The sequence below is a fragment of the Siniperca chuatsi genome, linkage group LG15 (assembly GCF_020085105.1).
Source record: "Siniperca chuatsi isolate FFG_IHB_CAS linkage group LG15, ASM2008510v1, whole genome shotgun sequence".
Taxonomy (NCBI): domain Eukaryota; kingdom Metazoa; phylum Chordata; class Actinopteri; order Centrarchiformes; family Sinipercidae; genus Siniperca; species Siniperca chuatsi.
Window position 1 is genome coordinate 4,521,169 of NC_058056.1, and position 18,081 is coordinate 4,539,249.

Below are 18,081 nucleotides of genomic sequence, written 5' to 3' on the forward strand. Positions count from 1 at the left end.
GAGAGGGAGTTATAAAGCCTGCAAATGATCAGAGGCATACAGACAGAGAGTAAAGTTAATTTCAGACAGCAAGTGGTTGCTGCTGCTGCCTCCAGTGTTTCAGGCTTTTCTTTGCACATTTCAGCATCAAGATTGGTCAATAAACATTAAAGAGATTGCAAAAGCCAGTTTGTATGGCTTTAGTTGGCAAAGCTGCGCACACAGAGAGCTAACCAAATACCTTTAATATATGTTGAGTTTTGCCTCTGTAATCCAGGTTTTGCAATCAATACTGATGTTCCTTTTGTGGGATTCTTTCCTTTGACTTTATGAAATACCTGCAGGCATCACACAGCAGGAAAGACATACTTCTCCAATTAAGAAGAGCACTGTCACAAACTTCATTAATTATTCAAAACTCCTGACTTTCCAACAGGATCAGTCAGGATCTAATGGTAATTAATGTTCATTGTTTTTCCTACACATCGGACAGGTAAGATATTACATACAGATTCCAAGTTTATCTAGTCAAAATGCAGTCGTTCCCAGGATGAGCCCATTTTTACTTCCAGTAGCTGAAAGTCCAAACTACGTTTTTTGGGGAGTCAATAAAATTCTCTCCTGTAAAATGTATTATTACTGTTTTCAGTTGTGGATGGGGACAACCAAAGAGACATTTATTTCCCTGTACCTAACACAGTGACATTTAAGATCTAGGATCAACTAAATTAAACTACTGGGGGTTTCAGCCTCTTGATTTGTAATTATTTATTTATTTTTTTTTAACATTCAAATGACAGATGTAAAGGCAAAGATCTTCATGGCCTAGTTATGAGTAAAAGCAATCCATAGTTATTTGTGAAAGCCTGAAAACTGAGACACTATAACCAACAGGTTCTAAAAGTAGTAGACACACTTGTTGCTGAAGCTCACTGAATCACCATTCCTAAATGTATGTGTAAATATGAGTGTAACCTGACATAATAATATATTGAATATCACATTTTCCTAACAATACAGAGCTATTCTGCATATTTTTGAGTTGAATTTTTGATACTCAATCTCCTATGTCACAACTAAGATGTGTCATTAAAGAGTCTGATTCAAAAATATAGAATTGTGTGACAAACTGTGATTTTTCAGTCTTTTGGTTTGGATCAGTCTTTGGGTTGGGGATAGGAATGTACACAATCCATCAATGATCAATTATTTGTCATTAGCATGCATCAAGTTGCTCAAGGTTAACAATCAAAGGAATTGTAGTTTGGGACATTTTAACATTGTAGCTTTCTGTTACATAAAATGTAATGATTGAAAAAGACCAGCGATCTCTTAAACTATTTTTTATACACTGTATGACAGTTCCACATATGTAATTTGTATCATCTTTTCCCCATGGTTTATGATATACTATATTTTCTCTCTGTTGGGACTATATTGGGACTATCTGTTTTGGATATTGGCAAGTTTCAGCCATGTTGTTAAGGTTGCGGCAAAGTTTTACAGCTGGGATAAAAAAATATCTTTCATTAATTACATGCACACAGACTGTGTAGTGGACTCCTTGTATGCTGTTATAATAGAGGAGTTTAACATTCTCTAAGCCATGTTTATAATGTATGTTGCCTTTTACCCTGAATGTAACAACTGTCTAAACAAACACTGTTCCATACTCTTACACTGTGGTAGATGTTTTGGTCTAATGGAATGTGGGTTCTTAAAGCATGTTCTTGAAGTGGGTTCTTGAAGCATGAAGTACTGTCTCATGCACTACTCACCAATTTTTATTGATGTGATATAATGGAATTTACCTGTTATTTATGCCAATTAATCATTCTTCCTAATTAATTTTAATGGATGGAAGGAATTATGTTACACATTCATGTTAGAAAAAAAAGGTAAAGGGTTTTTGCAGTTAGGATTAATAATGGGGTCATGGCTAAGGTTATATAGCCTGTGGAGGTGCACCAAATAGGCAGACAGTGTTGAACATCTATATCGACAGTACTAAAATCATCAATAGACTATCCAAACTAAGTGTGTCAGTTACTGGCACAGATGATGAGTCAGACCATCTGAACAAACTCATCCTCCACATGATATGCTTAAGAGAAGGTGGAGGGCGGTGCAGGACTCACATTTTAAAAAAAAACACATTTCCTTTTATAAAAAAACAACATCAACATACCATCAACATAGAAAGCAAAATGAAACTTGAGTGTTAACTTACTGGAGTTACAGTTTATCCTGATACAGTCTAGATGGGGAAGAATAAATGACAGATGAAATTGCATCCTTCAAGGTTACTGCTGCAGACATCCAAAAACAAAAAGTCCACCCTTCCGGGGACGTACACATGCAGGAAGTCAGCCATTTTATTCCTTTGGTATTTATATTTAACATTATGCCAAATTACTGTGAAATAAATGATAGATTTTAAAGATTTCCAAAAAAACAATTTAATAGTAAATAAAATAATGCATGGATTTTTGATCATAGAAATATGGTGGTTGATAAAAGGTGCTTTTATAGAGCTGAGCTTGTGCTCTTTTGTTACCCATAGTACCAGAGTTAAAATTTATTAATCGTTTAGGCACAATATTTACAGTAAAATGGCCACTTGTAGTACCAGCTACATGAGTTTTCCAACCCAGCACTGACTGTTGGACTTTAGATATTCAAATTAGAAAAGTCAAAGTCTCTGGCTCCAAAGCCTCCACACCAGAAGGTGGTAGCAGCCATCCATTTTAGAGCCTGGGATCTTTGAAAAGTGAAGAAATACAGACTGATATAATTTAAAACAGCAAAAAAAGTTGAAGACCAGTGTGATAGACAATTATCGGAAAAGTTCCACTGAGGCCAGAATAACTGCTGTACACAGCTGTGAAGACAGTGAGGGTTGGTCACCATGTGGCTGGTGGTTTCATGTGTCGTCAACCGCAACAGAAAAGTGGGAGCAAACAGCCACGATCCAATCAGCACCAGAACCATGCAGAGGCACAGGAACCCCAACCATCAGATCTGGAGTACTATCCTAAGCCTACATGTGTCACTAAGCTAGATCTGTAAATATTTACACTTAAACATATACAGTTTTACAAACATTCTGTTGAAAATCACACAGATTAACATATGCTAAGAAATCCTATCAGCAATCACCAATTATAGCTACAAACATTTAGATTGAAATCTAGGGTATGACTTACACAAATGAATATAATCAGTGAAGGATTTATCTAAATGTGGCTTGGCAAACCAGCTAACGTCTGCTAACATTGCTCTTTGATTTTTACTAGACATACTGTATATGCAAGATATAAATGACAAATTTTTCATTGGGGCATTTTTTACATATTATGATTGGAAATGTTTGGAAGTATATGGGGTCGCAGCCAGCTGTAGGTTTTGCTGGGCTCTGTTCTCGGGCTGTTCGCCTGACGGGCCGCAGGCTTAAGGCCTTTGAAGGGGTGAATACCATCTTTTGACAAAGCATGATGGAAAATGGAGTTGACAGGTAAACATAAAATCAAAACACTGAAAAAGCATAGACTTCCATAAAAGACACCATCATTAGCAAAGAAAACAACCACCCAGAAGAATAGGAAGGTGACAGAAAAATTACTTGTTGTGAGACAGAAAAATGAGGTTAGTGAGAAAGACAAGAAAAGTTTCTTCTAATATCCTGTTGAATGATGGACTGGAGATCTGTGGGCATACTTAGTGAAGGTCACCTCATAGAAAGTCTCAGCACACTTTGTTCCTTAAAAAAACTTTATTAGAGACTAGACTTTAAAGCTCAGTATCTCTACATCATAAAGTGTATTCTGCTTAATGTGCTGTGACTGTCTCAAAAGTTCTGTAAACAAGAATATGGATATGACTATGGTTTGTCTGTTTCAAAGATGGGCAACATGTTTACCACTGAAATAAAATAAGTTATGGTGGTATAGCCTAAGATGTTTTCTAGTAAATAGTTGTATTGTTGCAATCTGTGGTTATCTGTGTGCACAAATCGCATTAACACCCATGCAGAAAAGACAAAAGCTCTCTTATATATGTCCTAAAACTGGTAGAAACTGTTACAGGATCACAGTGATGATTAACTGATGAAAATACTGCACAAAAAGATAGAAAGAGAGTGAGAGGAGAGGTCACTGTTCAACAGTAAACCGTCTCATGGTGAAGGTGGAGATGTGGAGGCAGATGGGTGGGGGGCATACGATACCTAGGTTGACCGTGAGTTTGACGCGACCCCCATCCAACTCTAGCCTGAGCGTGTCAGCTGAGTCTCGGGAGGTGGTGGCTATGAGGAGTCCATAGGCCCGCTGGGAACGAAATCGCAGGGAGACGTCCTCAGCCTCAGTGTGCATGATGGTCGGCATCACCACCTTCATATACATGCTGCCATCATAAGAGAGGATGGAAGCCTCTGTGTGAGAAAGTCAGGAGCATAGTTAGCCATATTTCAAGTAAGGTTGGAATCAATATTATCAGCTAGAACCTGATACTACTGCAAATATTCAATTAGGCATGCTAGTGGCTTTAGGGCTGGCAAGGTCAGTTAGTTGGTAGTTGGTCCACCACTTTGATCCAGACCATGGCCGTATTAACCTGCGGCCCCCGGCAGGGCAAAAATTAGCTTCTGGGCTCCTTTTAAACCCCCACTCTCTTTGCAATGTGTATTCATTTAGGAATATGTAACACATGAGCACAAAACTGAAAGTATTAAAACTAGATTTTGACACAGGGCCCCTGTTCCAGACAAGGCTTCAAGACCAGGTAATAAAGCAGGATCCACCTTAAAGCCCTTATCATGTGATTTGATATGTGCTTTCATGGTGCATATTCCCAACACATTTTCAATTAAATTAGCACAAACCATCTAATGTGCATAAAGCCTGAAGCTTTAGAGGCCCCTTTAATCAGAAACAGAAATACTTTATTGATCCCCGAGGGAAAACTCTTTTGTTACAGCTGCTCACTATCACGTCAATGCACACAGGAATAGAAGTAGAAGCAATCACAATATAATACACTATAATACAGGTAAGATCAATTAAGTACAAAGTGGATAAGTATAAAAGCTAAAATAAGTGTAAGTACCAAGTGGATATAGAGGTTGCCGAAGTATGTACGGTATAATAATACAATGTAATAATACAAGTATTAGTGTAATAACGAGTACTGTCAAGTTAAGTTTAGCTTATTAAGGTGATAATAATTTATCCACTATGTGACACTATAAAAGTGACAGTGAGCCACTTTATGATCCTCACTAATCGATATTGGACTTCATCAATAAAGGGAACAAGGAACAAAAGAATACAACTTTGTAATTCAGAGTCAAATGTACATTAATTAGTATACCATGTTTAATTTATGTTATAGGAAGAATGTGAAGTTTTATTTCTGATTTTGATACAGGAACTGAACTAATCCAGAAAGGAAATGTAAATGGGAATGTTGAATGTCACACCTCATGTGTGCTAGGAGGTTGGTTCATATAATATGTGTTTAGTGCCTTAGTGTCATGTGTTTAGTGTATTGAATTGGTAAGAAACAAATGATTCTTTAGGAAGAAATTAGTACAGGAAAATAATTAAGATGAGAGGTGGGAGTGAAGTGTTCTGCCAATGACATCACATTGCTGCCCCCTGGACAGAAGACAACTAAAACAGAGAAAGCCCAAAGTAGTCTGGTTGTCTTTTCTTCTCTTCAATACTTTGCAGACCCATAACAAAGTTCTGTGACTCACTCTTATGGTCTTGCTCTATGGAACACCATAAACTTCAGTATGTTCAAAACATTGCTGATCACTTGCTCACCTGAACCCCTCCAGAGATCTCATCACTTCAATTCTCCACTGGCTCCCAGTCAAATTCAGAATAAACTATGAAATCCTTCTCTACCATCCCACTTAAGTGGCAGTTAAGTTTTTATTAATTTTATGGAAAAGGTTTGGTGCAAAGCAAAATGTAAAGCTTTACTATCTTTTCAGAGTCACAGGAGTAGACATTACTAAAAGATGAATAACTAATAACAAAAAGAAGAAAAAATAATTACAACAAAAATAATAATAATGATAATATTAGAAGCTGAAGACCCAGTCCACAATAAAAATAAAATTGAAAAGGAAAACAATCCCAAAGCTGAAAGAATTTCTCCATTAGCTGAAAGAAAGTTAAGTTTGTCAATATCAAGCGAAAGTAACAAGCATCTTCTGGCCACAACCTCTAAATTAAAGAGATTAATTTACTTTCCAATGCAACTTTATTATCATCTATCTGCAATACTTTTTGGATTTACTTGTCAAGACTTGTTCAGACTGAGTAAATAATCTCAAGGCCTTACTTTGGGCTCTGCTAGCTTGTATTTGGCATTCGTCATTGTTAACATTTTCTAATCTAATGATTAATGAATTATTAGGACTACATGGGTGCTCAGGAGCTCAGGCACCCACGAATAATGCAGAGCACCTACAGGGAAACCATATTGTAGGGTGACCATATCTGGAGATTACGTTGTCCAGTGAAGATAAAAAGAGAAATGGACAGTGTCAAAGCCGTGAGTTGTAACCCTTAGGTAAACCTGAGTCCATTCCTATATTTAACTTTGTTGATGTACTCAAACTGTCCCCTGTAGTTTCTAACCACTGATACAAAGCACGTCATTTCGCAGCACCTTGTGAACCAGACGCTTATTTAGCACATTAACACATAATTGGCTGTAATGCACATTAGTGAGTTACCAGTATAACACAGTCCGACTATTAACAACCACAGCCTTTGAAAAATAGATGTTTTTAATACAACAAAAACAGGACACAGGTAGAAGCTATAGCAACGTGCAGTAACAAGTGACAGCAACACCAATCAATCTACACCTGTGGCGTGTTAGCTCATAATGGTAGCTCTAGAAGATTGTCTGTATCAATTGTACTTATGGAAGATTGCATTTCTTTTTTGCGTCTTTCTATTGTTTTGCCAACTGCTGTTTCCAAGATCAAGAATCAACTGTCAGGGCCCTATTTTCGAGGCAGTGCAATGGCACAACAGTTTGGTATTTTCCTGACCTTGAAATTTGTTTTGCCAGCCTGTGGGGTATTTTGGTGCCCAGCACAGTGGGCACGATGCACTGGCACAAAAAGGTGGGAGATGAAATGAACTTATAATATAAAGATGCATTTAAATCTGCATCAAAAATGTTTAATGTGGTGAAAGCAGGAAGGTCAGCAAATCCCTCTGTATTTATCTAAATTAATATGAGTGATTTGTACAGTATTTGTTGTTGTCTACAGCTGCTTTATACAGTATGAAAAGCTTCTCCTTCAGTTCACTAAATCACTGCAGCCATCTGAAGGCACCAAGACAGATGTGTTGATAAATCTACAACCTCTAATTTGAAAACTTCCAGAATAGAGTGCAGTGTCATTACGCCTGGCCTTTCACCCTGTTTACTTTGATTAAATCACCCTCAAACCAGGCTGCTATAAAGTAACCCCATATGCCTCTGCACACATCAGACTGGTCGGTTATAACTCAGTATTCTGATAGTTTATGTGGGAGACTGGGCTCATCTCTCTCTCTCCCCAGTATCGGGGCTCATCAATCCCGTGCATCCTGATTTCCAGCTTCCTTTTTAGCAAAAGTGGCATTTCATCCTTCTTTCTTCATTCTTTAAATGCATTTCAGTGCAAATGCTGTTGTGTCACATCAATTACGATATGATGTAAACATTTGATTGATGCGATCATTTAGGCCTGCACGCCTTCACCAAAATTTTTATCATTTATTGATTTGTGGTGCGCTGTGTTTACATTGTGCCACTCTGCACATTCCAGACATATGATTTCCTGGCTGGCTGAGAGTGTATTTACAGTGGTGTGAAAAAATGTTTGCCCCCTTCCTGACTTATTTTTTTGCATGTTTGTCACACTTAAATGTTTCAGATCATCAAACAAATTTAAATATTAGTCAAAGATAACACCATTAAACACAAATTGCAGTTTTTAAATAAAGGTTTTTAAATATTAAGGGAAAACAAAATCCAAACCTACATGGCCCTGTGTGAAATAGTGATTGCCCCCACCGTTAAAACATAACTTAACTGTGATTTATCACACCTGAGTTCAATTTCTCTAGCCACACCCAGGCCTGATTACTGACACACCTGTTCTCAATCAAGAAATCAATTAAATAGGACCTGCCTGACAAAGTGAAGTACACCAAAAGATCTTCAAAAACTAGACATCATGCCGAGATCCAAAGAAATTCAGGATAAATTGAGAAAGAAAGTAATTGAGATCTATCGGTCTGCAAAAGGTTATAAAGCCATTTCCAAAGCTTTGGGACTCCTGCTAACCACAGTGAGAGCGATTATCCACAAATGGTGAAAAAAAATTGAACAGTGGTGAACCTTCCCAGGAGTGGCTGGCCGACCAAAATTACCCCAAGAGCGCAGCGACGACTCATCCAAGAGGTCACAAAAGACCCCACAACAACATCCAAAGAACTGCAGGCCTCACTTGCCTCAGTTAAGATCAGTGTTCATGACTCCACCATAAGAAAGAGACTGGGGCATGGCAATGGGCTGCATGGCAGAGTTCCAAGACGAAAACCACTGCTGAGCAAAAAGAACAATTTGCCAGAAAACATCTTGATGATCCCCAAGACTTTTGGGAAAATACTCTGTGGACTGACGAGACAAAAGTTGAACTTTTTGGCAGGTGTGTGTCCCATTACATCTGAAAAAGTAACACTGCATTTCAGAAAAAGAACATCATACCAACAGTAAAATATGGTGGTGATAGTGTGATGGTCTGGGGCTGTTTTGCTGCTTCAGGACCTGGAAGACTTGCTGTGATAAATGGAACCATGAATTCTGCTGTCTACCAAAAACTCCTGAAGGAGAATGTCCGGCCATCTGTTCGTGACCTCAAGCTGAATCGAACTTGGGTTCTGCAGCAGGACAATAATCCAAAACACACCAGCACGTCCACCTCTGAATGGCTGAAGAAGAAAAAAGACTTTGGAGTGGCCTAGTCAAAGTCCTGACCTGAATCCTATTGAGATGCTGTGGCATAACCTTAAAAAGGCAGTTCATGCTCAAAAACCCTCCAATGTGGCTGAATTACAACAATTCTGCAAAGATGAGTGGGCTAAAATTCCTCCACAGCGCTGTAAAAGACTCATTGCAAGTTATTGCAAATGCTTGATTGTAGTGGTTGCTGCTAAGGGTGGCCCAATCAGTAATTAGGTTTAGGGGCAATCACTATTTCACACAGGGCCATGTAGGTTTGGATTTTGTTTTCCCTTAATAATAACAACCTTCATTTAAAAACTGCTTTTTGTGTTTACTTGTGTTATCTTTGACTAATATTTAAATTTGTTTGATGATCTGAAATAATTAAGTGTGACAAACATGCAAAAAAAAAAACAAGAAATCAGGAAGCGGGCAAACACTTTCACACCACTGTATTATTCATTACTAATCACCACACCCTCTGATTTATATTCCACTTCACCTAGCTATTTTGCACTTTGTGCTGCCAGACATACATGAACCAAAATAGCAGGTATTCTTGGAAATGACTACACAGTCGATGCGCCCAAGACCTACCACTTTGTGCTTGTCATTGTGTTTGCGCGATTAAAAGTGATTAAGTCATTCAAAGTAAACGTTTAAGCCAACATAAATGAAAAGTCCTGTGCTCAGAGAAATGGAAATTTGAACATGCACAATTCTGTGACAACTGGGCAAACTCCATCTGCTGAGGAAGAACACATAATATAATTGAAAGCTCCAGAACAGCTACTGAATGCACCTTGTATTGAGATTGTTTTGCCAAATAATTATACGGTGGTGTGATTGCCTTTGTAACAGTGGTTTGTAGGCTTTATATTCACGTTTCACTTAAAACCCTTCCACAGAGGTTTTGGGTTGTTATAATAATGTCTTATTTATTATGTCTTTGCAATTCAAGAGAGGATACTCACATGACTACAATAGATAGCTTGTCAGGAAAAAATAGGTAATTTTAATGTTTTGTACACATCTCCACTGCTGTCATTTTTCTGTTGAGGACAGTCTCTTAATTAGGAGGGAGAGAGAGAGAGAGAGGACAGAGGAGAACAGTGAACACAATATCTACCACTCATCTGTGCAATCACTCTGTGAGATCTATTAACCATGTTTCCCTACAGTGTGCTGTCATACTGCAGTTTGGTAGGGATGTTTTAGTGTCAATAGAAGACATGAAAATCATTGGTGAGTGGAGGGAAATCTCCACAGATTGTTTTTTCCAAAACACAGAGTCACGGCACAGGTAGTACTGGTAAAATGATTTGGTGTTAGGTCTAGGAGAATTAATTACCACTAAGCCTTATGGCTGTACCAGCTATTAACAGGCCACACCATACGCTGAATGCCTTCGGTTGCCAACAACAAGAAAAGATGCAGGCACACCTGAACCCCAGAGAGCTCAACCACAGTCACTCCACTCTTCCCCCTGCAGGGTCTCTCATTTCCTGCGTGGTTGGGAGCCAGCCTGCTCCAAACCTCTTCTTGAGTAACTATGCACTGAGCTCAGCATTGGTTGTGGTTCATTTATGTTAACAAATCGACACAGACAGAAACCAAATTACTTCAGGAATGAGACTTATCATTCATTGTCCATCACTGTCTAAACGAAAAGTCACTCTTTGCTGTCATTTGCAGCATGCCACTGTCAAGCATCCATATCTCTACTCTCCTTCCTCTGGTGTCTGCCCTCAGACAGACTTATATTAGGTAAGACCTAAGCCCTCTTGAAGCTTGGCAACCAATCAAAAATGACAAATGACAACCTGTGACCATGACCAAACACACTTGTTTAAATGTGCACATGTAAAAAATGTGCACATTCAAACAAGCTCTGTGGCTTCAAGAGTAAAGTGAGATGAATTAATCATTTAGTGCTTTCCTTTCAACTGATAAAACTGCACACTCAGTACTTTGAACAAGTACAGCATTTTTGGTGTATGTTAACTGACCAGTGACTTCAAACTCATGCAGGGCAGCTTATGTGAATACAAGCAAACAACAGTGTGGAAGCAGCAGTAGCAGAAAGAGTGAGGTACTATTACGGAAAGGCTGTTTCCACTGCCAACAACAGCTAATTCCTGCCAAAATATGAAGTAGTACGCCTCATTTATTTGGCTCCAAGAGTTGCAGATTAGTCGACACACTGTCGACACACTTCCCTGTACTTCACATTGGCTGTTACACCATGCTGTGGTTGTGTGCTGATTCTGCCCTCAGTATGAAATAGTGTTTTCAAAGACATGTGGATATGTTGATAGTGGTGAGTGCTCAAACTCACACACACACACACACACACACACACACACACACACACACACACACACACACACACACACACACACACACACACACACAGCGCGTGACAGTTTCTGTATGTGAGAGAGTGTGTGTCTAACATGCATTTGTGCTGTGGATGAAATCCTGACAGCTACTGAGCTTGCATGTCAACACATTCATGGCCATGTCAAATGAAGCTCTAGCGTAAGTTCAGTCAGGAAGACTAAACTTCTGCATGCTTAGGCGTAGTAATTCTCATACCATTCTGCCATTCACTCATCTCACGCATGCTCACTTATATTTCCTGCTGTCATTATCCGGGGCTGTCAAATGGGGACATCAGCTGTTCCATCAGCTGGTCTCAACTATCCAATAGCACAGTGACACACCTTCATTGTCAACCTATCATCCTACTACTGTCTGTTTAAATATGATTCTCCCTCTGCTTTCAGTACGCTCATGCAACAGTTGCGCGCCCCTCCAAATCCCCATCTCCTGAACTGAGCAAACTCAATCCACTGATGAAGACTGTGTTATACAGTTGAAAGCTCTGGAAAATGCAAACACTTTTTCACACCACTGTATATACAATATAAATACACTTCTCCAGTCAGCTATGTGCTCTTAAATACAAGGTCCCTGGCGAAAAAAATTTCACCCTAAATGACTTTATTTCAACCAGTAAATTGGACTTTCTCTTCTTAACTGAGACATGGCGAGAGAAGGATATATATATATATATATATATATATATATATATACATATATATACATACACACACACACACACACACACATAAATATATGGTGGTATGTGTGATTCTCAAGCTCGGGTCCTGGGAGTTTGAGGGTTCTGCGCAGTATCTTAGCTGTTTCTATGACCCTATGTCTGCACTCTTCTGGACAGAGACTTCAGCTGGAGCCACTCTCCCAATTTGGGGGTCACAGCCCCCACTGCTCCAATTACCACTGGCACCACTGTTGTTTTTACTCTCCACATCTTTTCTAGCACCTCTTTAAGCCCTTGGTATTTTTCAAGCTTCTCGTGTTCCTTCTTCTTGATGTTGCTGTCACTTGGGATTGCTACATCTATCACCACTGCCTTCTTGTGTGTCTGGTTGGTCACCAGTTTGTCAATCTAGATCTGGAAGTCCCACAGGATCTTAGCTTGGTTATTCTCAACTACCTTAGGAGGTGTCTTCCATTTTGACCTTGGGACTTCCAGCCCATACTCATGGCAGATGTTCCACTACACTATGCCAGCCAATTGGTTATGGCGTCCCATGCACGCTGTTCCTGCCTGCATCTTACACCCTGCTGTTATGTGCTGAACGTGTTATGTCCTCTTCATCATCATACTCAGGTTTCTGCTTCCTGAGGTATTCACTTAGCCGTTCGTCATTGGGGGTCATCTTCCTGACGTTTTAACCTTAATTAGCACTTCTTTACTGGATATGATCAATCTGTCTTTATTAACAGGCTATGTACCACAATCCTTTAAAGTAGCTGTAATTAAACCACTTCTTAAAAAGCCCACTCTTGATCCAGGGGTTTTAGCCAACTATAGACCTATATCTAACCTTCCCTTTCTTTCTAAGATCCTTGAGAAAGCAGTCGCCAATCAGTTGTGTGACATTCTAAATAATTGTTTATTTGAGGATTTTCAGTCAGGGTTTAGAGTGCATCATAGCACAGAGACAGCACTGGTGAAAATTACAAATGACCTTTTAATTGCATCAGACAATGAACTTGTCTCTGTACTTGTCTTGTTAGATCTTATTGCTGTGTTCAACACCATTGACCATCACATCCTATTACAGAGATTGGAACATGTAATTGGCATAAAAGGAGCAGCACTAAGCTGGTTCAAATCCTATCTATCAGATCGATCTCGCTTTGTACATGTTAACGGTAAGTCCTCTGTGCACGCCAAATTTAGTCTCGGAGTTCCACAAGGTTCTGTGCTTGGACCGATTCTATTCAACCTTATATATGCTTCCTCTAGGCAATATTATTAGGAAACACTCCATAAACTTTCATTGTTATGCGAATGATACCCAATTATATTTATCGATCATGCCAGATGAAACTTACCAGTTAACTAAACTTCAAGCATGCCTTAAGGACATAAAGACCTGGATGACCTGTAACCTTCAACTCTGACAAAACTGAAGTTATTGTACTTGGTCCCAAACACCTCCGAGACACATTATCTAAAGATATAGTTACTCTAGATGGCATTGCCCTGGCCTCCAGCAGCACTGTAAGGAACTTCGGAGTTATCTTTGATCAGGATTTATCCTTTAACTCCCACATGAAACAAACTTCAAGGACTGCCTTTTTTCACCTACGTAACATTGCAAAAACCAGGCACATCCTGTCTTAAAATGATGCCAAAAAATTAGTGCATGCATTTGTTACTTCTAGGCTGAACTACTGCAATTCCTTATTATCCGGCTGCCCGAATAAGTCCCTTAAGACTCTCCCGTTGATCCAGAATTCTGCGACACGTGTACTGACAAGAACTAGGAAAAGAGATCATATCTCTCCAATATTAATAGAATTAATAGAATAGAATTTAAAATCCTTCTCCTCATCTACAAAGCTCTTAATGGTCAGGCACCATCCTATTTTAAAGATCTCATAATACCATATTATCCGACTAGAACACTGCGTTCCCAGGATGCAGGGTTACTTGTGGTTCCTAGAGTCTATCTATCTATCTTCCAAGCTGTTTAAAGAGGTTTTTGGAGTCATTGTCGATGAGTCTCTTGGATCTGGTGTGGTCCCAGACTATATCAAACAGGCTTGTATCTAGCCTGTCCTTAAGAAACCTGGTTTAGATCCAACATTCCCCAATAACTACTGTCCCATATCCAAATTACCTTTGATCTCCAAAATTGCTGAAAAGAAGCAACTCTTAGAAATAATGGAAGGAAACAATATTTTTGACAAATTCCAATCTGGCTTTAGAAAGAACTACAGTATGGAAACAGCATTACTTAGAGTAACAAATGACATCCTGATGAGTGCGGACTCTGGTAATCATACTATTCTCATTTTGCTGGACTTGAGTGCAGCCTTCTATACAGTTGATCACACAATTCTATTTACCAGACTCAGGAACTGGGTTGGCCTAGGTGAAACTGTTCTAGAGTGGTTTTCATCCTACTTATCAAACAGAGTTTTCAAAATCACTGTTGACAACCTTTGTTCTTCAACTCCTTCCATGTCATGCGGGTCCCACTCAGTCCTTGGCCCTATTTTGTTCAGTTTATATCTCTTGCCCCTTGGCCATGTTATTTCACCCCTGTGTCCTACCATTGTTACGCAGATGACTCCTAGTTGTATATCTCATTTAGCTATGAGAATTGTAACAATCTGGATTCTCTGCACCGCTGCCTTGCTGCCATTAAGGACTAGATGGCTTCCAACTTCTTGCAACTGAACACAGATAAGACTGAAGTCCTGGTTATTAGTCCTGATCATATTTCTAATCCTGCCCTGACGTCTTCTAGTTTCTAGTTGTTTTTTATCAGTACCTCAACTTCAAACATCACATTAAGAGTCTAGTACAATCCTGCTACTTACAAATCAGAAATATCGTCAAACTCAAACCAATGCTCCCAAAGAACAGAGTGCAACAACTTATCCACACCTTCATTTCCTCCCACCTAGACTATTGTAACTCCTTATTTACTTGCCTAAATGATGCAGCAGTTGCCCGTCCACAGTTGGTGCAGAATTCAGCAGCAAGACTCACAAACCCTCTCACTGAATTATACTGGCTCCCTGTCCATTACAGAATTCAATTTAAGATTCTACTGATTATTTTTAAATCCCAACATGGTCTGGTTCCATTTTACATTTCACAACTTTTAACCCCTTATTCAGCTCTGAGACCCCTCAGATTAGAGAATCAAATGTAGTTGAAAGTTCCACGGTCCAGGCGCAAAACCAAAGGGATCATGCTTTTACTGTTTTAGCTCCAACACTGTGGGACAAACTCCCCCTCAACATCAGATCAGCTGAGTCAGTGCCTCACTTTTAACTTTTAAAAACTTACCTGTACAGACTGGCATTTGTATAATATTTTTATGCCTATTCATTAATTTTGTTCTTTTATATTTAGTTTTATCTTTCTATGTTATTTGCACTTTTTTAATACTTGGCATTGTATTTTGTGAAGCACCTTGTAACTCTGGTTTCTAAAGGCGCTATAGAAATAAAGCTTATTTATTGAGCTATTTGCTTTTATTATCTTTTAATAAATGCTTGTGGTTAATTATGCTGTTTTTTTTTTACTGTTGCATAAGAGTGAATAATTTGGCAACCTCTTCTATGTAGAACTCCAAATCCTTCAGCCTACTAGCTATTAATAATAATTTTGATTATAGTTATTAATTTAATTATTACTCTGTCCAGCTTCCTTCTCATCTTGGTCTTTCACATCCACTGTCAGCATGGAGTGATTATGGAGCTGGTGGTTTTCAAGTCAAAGTGCAATAAGAAAACTGTATCTTAAACTGTATCTGCTGCTATTTCAAGACTTCATTCCTCACCAACAGATGTGTTTAGTCTACTTTAAGCTCTTCCTTTCTTTAGTGAAACCTCATAGCCAGGATATCCCAAAATCTGCCCTAAACACTACAGGTTGGTATTTTTTATTTTTGCTATTTTACTGCACTGTCCGTGTTACACTTTATCTTACATGCATCCAGAATTGAAAATCAGTGCTGATTGCTGTTTCCTTGCGCTCCGTTGGCATCAGTCAGAGGTGATTGTTTGTCCTGTCACAGTAATTTAATATGATAAATGAACCAATAATACACTAAGACATTATGTGTCCTCTAAATGCCCTTTGTTCAGGTTTACTGCATGAATAAGAAACTGTAGTTCTACCAAGTGTCCACAGAGTGGAGACACAACCTATCTGTCTGCTGGGAAATTCTGTAGGAAGTAAAGCAGGAAGGGAGGAAAAATAAAGAGGTGAGGAGAGGTTAAAGATGTATAGCAAAAAGGAGGAATAATTGAACCATGAGTAGGAGAAAGTAAAAAGAGGGTATCATGTGACTGGTACCTGATGACTGGTACCTTCGTATCTTAAAGATCTCATAATACCATATTATCCAACTAGAACACTGCGCTCCCAGGATGCAGGGTTACTTGTGGTTCCTAGAGTCTGCAAAAGTAGAATGGGAGTCAGAGCCTTCAGTTATCAAGCTCCTCTCCTTTGGAATCAGATCCCAGTTTGGGTTCGGGAGGCAGACACCATCTCCACATTTAAGAGTAGGCTTAAGACTTTCCTCTTTGATAAAGCTTATAGTTAGGGCTGGCTTGGGTGAGTCCTGAACCATCCCTTAGTTATGCTGCTATAGGCCTAGACTGCCGGGAAACTTCCCATGATGCGCCTCTTTCCTCTCTCCTTCTCTCCCTCTTCATCTGTATGCATTTTTATCCCATTACTGCATGTTACTCAACATCTTCTCTCTCTCATAGTTTTGTTTCTCTCCTCTCTCCTCCTGTCGCTTTCAGCAGGTATTTCTGCCTCCAGAGCTGCAGAGACTGGATCTGTGGTTGTGGGCCACCTGCAGCCCCACTGTTCTTGCTCGACAACTGCTACTGCAGTTGTTGTTATTGGCTCTGTTACTAATACTGACATTATTTTTCCTATAGCTGTCATTCCTATTATTATTAATTTATTGATATTAACACTACAATTACATTTCGACAATTAAAAATTCGAGGTGGTATTTGCATTGTGCCTCCCTCTCTCCCACCCCCACTCCCGCTTTCCCAAAACCTCTCTCTCAAAACCTAACACGGCAGCGGCGGATGGCCGCCCAGCATTGACTCTGGTTCTGTCCAAGGTTTCTGCACTCTTCAAGGAAGTTTTTCCTTGCCACTGTCACCAAATGCTTGATCATGGTGGGATTTGTTGGGTCTCTGTAATTAATATTATAAAGAGTACGGTCTAGACCTGCTCTATAGGAAAAGTGCAATGAGATAACTTCTGTTATGAATTGGCGCTATATAAATAAAATTGAACTGAAGTTTTTAGTGTTTAGTTATAATCAATTCATAAATTAATAAATATTATAAAAGTTAATTAATGTAATTTCCCATTTGCATTCGCTAGGTTAATTCTATTACATTATTCTGTCCTTGTTTTGTTTTTTTTGCCATTTTATACAGTGGCCCTGAGGTACAAAGCACAAAAGTATTAATGCAGTGATAGAATAGATAACACAACAACAAAAACACCACATTTTAGAAAACACATTAACCAAACAGTAAACACAATACCATTTTAGAAAACACATTAGCAAAACAGAAAACACAACATTTTAGAAATCACCACAACAAAACCAAACGCAGTTGTGTTTTCTATTTTGTTATTGTGTTTTGTCCAATGTCCAAATTTTCTGCCTTTATTTTTCTGCCCCAGAGGAGAGGCGACGACAAGGAGAGAGAGATGAGGAATGACATGTAACACAGTTTCTCTGAAGGGCTTGAAGTGGGGATGTTGCTGTTCCTGGTTGACGGCTGAAACCCTTTGCCACCAGGATGTCTCCTGTCCTCTTATTGTAATTACTTTTGACTCTGCCTATCATTTTCAATTTCACAATTTATGTGTCTCCTCACAGTAATGTCTTTAATATAAGCAACAGAGAGTGGAATCTGAATCTCTCAATCCCTAGTGGGTGTGTGGCCAGAGCAAATCTAAATCTTCCAGCCACTGAT

General features: G+C 39.0%; 1 protein-coding gene across 21 annotated transcripts in view; it reads right to left on the reverse strand.

The window, feature by feature from the left end:
• The window catches only part of nrxn3a (neurexin 3a), a 296,866-nt gene that overhangs the window by 80,520 nt on the left and 198,265 nt on the right, over nucleotides 1-18,081 (reverse strand). For 17 of the 21 annotated variants that reach the window (XR_006374521.1, XR_006374519.1, XR_006374520.1 and 14 more), the window contains 2 exons: nucleotides 4,205-4,408; nucleotides 2,210-2,236 (listed from right to left, as the gene is read on the reverse strand). Coding sequence is in view for 18 of the 21 variants with exons in the window: in XM_044166365.1 (XP_044022300.1) it covers nucleotides 2,210-2,236; nucleotides 4,205-4,408 (231 nt within the window). In the remaining 3 variants the exon portion in view is untranslated. The remainder of the gene's footprint in view (nucleotides 1-2,209; nucleotides 2,237-4,204; nucleotides 4,409-18,081) is intronic. The other 4 variants (XM_044166363.1, XM_044166369.1, XM_044166358.1 and 1 more) reach the window with 1 other exon arrangement.